This window comes from Quercus suber, unplaced genomic scaffold (assembly GCF_002906115.3).
Source record: "Quercus suber isolate HL8 unplaced genomic scaffold, Cork oak 2.0 scaffold_123A, whole genome shotgun sequence".
NCBI classification, from domain to species: domain Eukaryota; kingdom Viridiplantae; phylum Streptophyta; class Magnoliopsida; order Fagales; family Fagaceae; genus Quercus; species Quercus suber.
In genome coordinates, this window is record NW_027071806.1 from 226,949 (window position 1) to 232,566 (window position 5,618).

Genomic DNA, 5,618 nt, shown 5'->3' on the forward strand with positions numbered 1-5,618 from the left:
CTATTGTACCAGTCAAGACATATATATATATATATATATTTTTTTTTTTTTTTTTTTTGAGAAAGTCAAGACATATACATTATTGGAAATATATAATATATAATATATAAAGTGATTAGTGTATATAAGATTTAAGTCAGAACATGCAAAAATATCTTTTATGGTAATTTAGACTGGTGTTTTTTTTTTCCAAGTCATGGGTTCATTTGAACCTCCTTGAGTACATTTAGCGCCGCCCCTGCCACCCTTAACGACCTTCGAAAGCACCATAGAACACAATTTTCATGTCCAGTTTGTGTAAAATTATTTATCCAAAACAAGTAAAAAGAGGATATACACAAACAAGTCTTCATTTGAAGATCAGTTCCGTATATAGTTTGGGTTCTATACAGAATCAGATTCAATCAAAATCTACCTCTACGGGCTTTTGCAGCAAGTTGATAGTGCTGGAAATTGATTCTGCGGATTCAAGGACAAACCTTCTACTTCTAGTTTTCTCAACTAATGCTTCTGCATACTTTGACCAGAAGGTTTCCTTTAGAGGCCGTCCACTCTCACTGATTCCATTTTTAGCCATTTCCTTTAGCTTTTTATGCCTACGCCATGCTGCTTGTATAAAACATGCAGCCCATGTTCGCCATTGGTGTGAGTAGTGCCTAAGCGTGTGTCTAAGTTGTTTGCTATGTAGCCTTCGGAATTGTGATGCAACAAATTTTAAGTCCTCTGCTACTAGAGCAAACGCCTCCACTTCAGTTATAGCCTTCACTGTGCGTGTGGAAGTTGGGAGTATGACATTTGGGCGTGGATCCAAAGCCCATGTCAGTAGCTCCTCACCACAGAAGTCACCTGAGCCAAGTCTTGATGAGTTGAAGAACCCAAAACGCCCACCATCAGTGGTGTAAGAGTCAAGGTGACCTCGAATTATGAACATCATTTGATTGACAGGGTCACCCTCGCGCACAATGAACATGTTGTTGGTGCATATTGCAGGTCTAAGCCTCTCACATATGGCGTCTAAAAGTGTTTCATCCATTTGATCGAACAATGGGACCTGTTCAATTAAATTATCAATGTAGCACATCAGTTCTGATACTGGTTCTCAAAGAGAGAAATGGAGAGAGTTTATTATACTATTAAGATTGTATGTAAGTAATCTGACAACGAGTCATATAGGGCCCATTTGGTAACTTGTTCCAATAACGTTGCTTAAATGCTGTTAAAATATATGTAAGTGAAAAAGTGTTGGAAATATGTATTGTGTTGTTTAAATAACAAAAAATATGTTAATGTAATGAATTTACGAGGACATGGAGATTGAGAAAACTTACTCGTCGGACTAGAGAGAGGCAAAGATGACGCTTGATCTCTCTCCGGAGATCCATAGGGAGGCCATCGAGAAGTGCTTCTTCATTGACACCTTTAGTAGCCAACCACTTCGATTGATCATATTGTCGAACAGACTGCCTTAGTTCTGAAGGTAGCTGCCTATGATGCATCCATTGTTCTGTATCAGTTCTCCTGATCCTCCACTCTTCTAATCGCAGTGTTGCTGATTGAAGGTATCTCTGCTCGTTCAAATGGGTGAAAATTATTACTATTAAAATCTAAAGAAGATTATTGTAGCAATTGTACATCTATTTGCAAAATCTATTTACATGCGGTTCTGATAATGGTTTATATATAGACATTGTCATCAGGACTTACTTGCATATTTCCAATGAGCAGTGCAAACAGAAACAGCCCAAGGGAAGCGACGAAGATGGTGAAAACAACCTCTCCCATATAAGTGCTTGTACTAAGATTTTGTCCCGTAGAACTGCACAAATCGATGAAAGATAAGAAATACAGTAAATTTGTTCGACTTCCTGTGAATATAGGATAGTGTCCAGGACATGACATGATGTTCTTACGTTTAATCATGAGGTGCTCAATTTAGTTGCTGTGAAAATCGAAGGAAATTGTAAGTTGAATTTTAAAATGAAGTTTGCAAGATAATGGTAATTGAGATCTCAAAATTTTGATATTATAATTTTTATTTTTATTTTTTCTATATAAAAATAAAAAGGTTGGTAGGTGTGGCCACTGCTCCTTACTTAATGAAACCCAACTTAAACATGGCATGGGACCATTCGTGCAATTATGATATTTGCCACTATTCGAACTTATAATTCCTAAGCTGGCGAGTGTAATGGGTCATAAAGGTTTCTTATCACTAAATTATTTTTGTGAGTGGTTTTGATATCTTAATCTTGGAGTAACTGAATTAAGTAATTGGGATAACTAGGACAATCTTATACCTTAGGTTCCTTAAGCCCCACCATAAACAGTAAAAGTACTTGTTGAAGAATGGCGAAGCTATAACATTTGAGTTCTCTAAATCTCCAAATATACCGTACTGGTAAAAGTTAGAATTTGGAGTGCATAGATTGGTAACATTTGTCGAGCTGAACCAATTAGACCTAGCATCGTCATTAACGGTATGGCAATCAAAGTATTCATTTTGACAAGCCGACTCAAGGCTGCACGCGCTTCTCCAACATGCTTCTTGTCGCTCAATTCCTAGAAGGTACCACCAAGATCCTGAAAGCTTCATAAGAAGAATAGAAATAATGGGTTTGGAACTAATTTATTCAGCTCACAAAGAATAAAAGTAGGCAAAATTAATTCTTTTTTTAATAGATGTAGGCATAATTAATCCATTGAAAGTAAATCAGTAAAACGTAGTATCAATCACCAGTTATATATGGTGGGCAAGCTTTAGTTCTATTGTAGTAGCAGTATTAGAATGTGTGTGTTAAGGCCAAAACTTTGATCTTTTTTTTTTTTTTCTTTTTTTCTTTTTTTATAATTTATTTCCAATTTCTTTCTTTGCTTATCTTGTTTTTTAAACTTCTAGTAACCTTTTGAGTTGAACATAAAAACATACCAACAAAGGGAAAGTTATTGGGTACACCAAACCCACAACTCATGTGATAAGAGAGAGCATTGCTCTCGGAATACGGAGTAAATTTTTCTAGGAAAGAGGTTTGGCCATGTTTTTGAAAATGACAAAAGTTAGGTACACTTCAATTGTGGGGAAAAAAAGTATAAAAAAAATTGAAAAAATGAAAAAGAAGATCTCTGTATGTTGGGAAACTGCCCCAAAATCCTATTATGACTTGGAAAGCTAGTTGAGTTTCCTTATTGAAGCAGGAAAATTAATTTGGATAGTGTGTAAGAAAAGTATATTTTTTAATGTGGATGGAAAGGCTTGTTAAATAAGTAATTAGTATTACTTGACAAAAAAGTAATATATTCTTTGTCCATTTAGGAATAGAAATTGAAGTTTTATGAATAGAAAGTGTTGCAAAGGTTTTGACGGCCCTGGCCTAGAGGCTCTTTCCTATGCAACAAGGGAAAGAATCATAAAATTGAGCATGAAACGGGTAGAGAAAAAAAATGAACTTTCACTTGAGAGGTAATGCAAGAAGAGAGACAATGTTTAAGTTTGCTCCACAAAACTTTTGGAAAACAAACAAATCAAGGAGAATTTGTGAGGCTTGGATTAATGAAGTGAAGTGACAAAAAGAAGAAACAAAATAGTGCGTACGTATGAGAGCAAAGAAAAGTAAGAGATTTTCTCTTCAATTAGAAAGAGATATAGAGCAACTAATTTTTGAGCACTAGGGGTGTGTTTGAATACCGTTTATTTTGCTAAAAATTGAATACTGGAAATACGGTAGCAAAATAATTTTTAAATGTGTGAATAGTGCTGTATAACTCATTTTTAATGAAAATTTTATTGAAAAAAGGGGTTGAGTCCTGTGAATAGTGCACGAGACTTACTGAAAAAGCATAAAACCACAAAAACGTGCTTCTAAAAATAAAAATAAAAAAACGCTGACACAGACGCAAACGTTGGCCTTTTCATCAGTATCTAAACGGGCACTCAATGTACAATAGGAAGCTCAAATGAGAAATGAGTTTTGTTTCTACTCACATGGCTAGCCATTAGGTAAAGCATGAGGTTATAACCAGCTCCGGTCCATGCTGTGTCTGCCGCAATGCCACCTTCATCAATAATTTTCGATGAGAGAGGATAGGTGAGAATCACCCTTGGGATATATTGGACTATCATGATAAACCACATGGCATTTTTTCTCACAGTCACTACAGTACCCTCAACATTGGGTATAACTACCCAAAGTAACACCTGTAATTATGTACATTAAAAATAAATAATTAACAACAAAGAAGTCAAAACTCAAAACTCCATTGATGCCATGGAAACTGGAAATTAAGGCTAGCTAGCTTGCTATGATACACAAGGTTTTAGTGGAATAAATACCTGAGTAAGTGGCAGGGAAGCCATGAGGTCGATAATGAAACCTTTTCTAAGGTACCTCATTGCAATCTTTGAAGGATCAATCACAAGCTCACCTCTTCCAACAACACGAGAAGAGGGTGCTACATAAGCTGTATGAAACCGAACAATGATCTGAATCAAATAAAACACATCAGTCACTGATCTTAGGATGGTGAGGACAACTTGGGCTTTCATTCCATTAGCTAAGCAACCTTGGCTATCGATTACAGGCAACAATAAAAACAATGGATCCAAGAATAAAGCAAATAGGCATGAGAGTGAGAAAATCTTGTTCCAGTTGCTAACGATTTTTCCTCGAGGATCCAGTATCCTTTTCTTCTCCTTCTCATAGTCCTCAGAAAATACTCTTCTCAGGACTTTGTCTTTAAAACTTGTTCTCTTCTCAGAAAAAGCAGTGGCTATCTTGGGGAAGTTCTCAATCACATGATTTTCACTGGCTTTAGGGAGGTCAGCTACTTCAAGATCATCTAGAACTTGAACTCTGAATAACAAGCATGACATAAATAATCTAATCAAAAAACTGGGACTAAACTATTCATTACTAACATTGATATACAAATCAAAATTGCATGTAAGAAATTAAGTAGAGTACAGACCTGTTGAGTCTTGAATTACTGTGACCCATTTGTTCAATTGATGAACTTGATCGATCTCTTAGTTGATCAGAAAAAGCATATAAGTAATTGTGAAGAAAATGCCGTCTACTTGATTCGATTGCAATGATCTAGAAGAAAGATCAAAGATCGATAATGACTTCTTAATTCTAATTTCAACCCTTTGTAAGTGTCTTTTACATAAAGATGTGAACTCGACCATGAAAGTTTTCAGACTACACCAATTTATAAAGGCCAAAGGTTAAAGTATTAAACATGTAACCAATGTCGTGCACACACGTGTATGCATTATGCACATGGCAAAACATGGTTGTGTGAAACGATTTCAACTCCTTATACTGCTACAATTTAGTTATTGAGATTTTTTTTAAAAATTTTTTTTAGGGTAAAAACAAAATTATTTTTGTTTAGAATTTTTTAAAGGATAGTGTTGGTTACTTTGGATAAAATTGATTAATTAAGGTTAATTTTTTTAATTTTACTATTGGTAATTATTGGTAATTTTTGTTGTTGAGCAATTTTTTTTGGGCTTGAATATTTTGTTCTAGATTTTATATCAACAAATTTTTTTATGGTCACTAAAATTAGAAAAATGCTAGAGTTTCAAACTTTTTTTTACTATAAATTACTGATGTGAT

At 34.8% G+C, this 5,618-nt stretch overlaps 1 protein-coding gene across 1 annotated transcript; it reads right to left on the minus strand.

Annotated features, from left to right (window-relative positions):
* Nucleotides 1-292: 292 nt before the first annotated feature.
* LOC111984602 (protein CNGC15b) lies at nucleotides 293-5,196 on the minus strand. The gene is made up of 7 exons (XM_024016226.2): nucleotides 4,963-5,196; nucleotides 4,328-4,847; nucleotides 3,980-4,192; nucleotides 2,298-2,587; nucleotides 1,705-1,816; nucleotides 1,329-1,565; nucleotides 293-1,051 (listed from the first exon to the last, which is right to left on the minus strand). The coding sequence occupies exons 1-7, from the start codon at nucleotides 4,989-4,991 to the stop codon at nucleotides 401-403; spliced, it is 2,052 nt and encodes a 683-aa protein (XP_023871994.1). The 5' UTR covers nucleotides 4,992-5,196; the 3' UTR covers nucleotides 293-400.
* Between the last annotated feature and the right edge of the window lie 422 nt (nucleotides 5,197-5,618).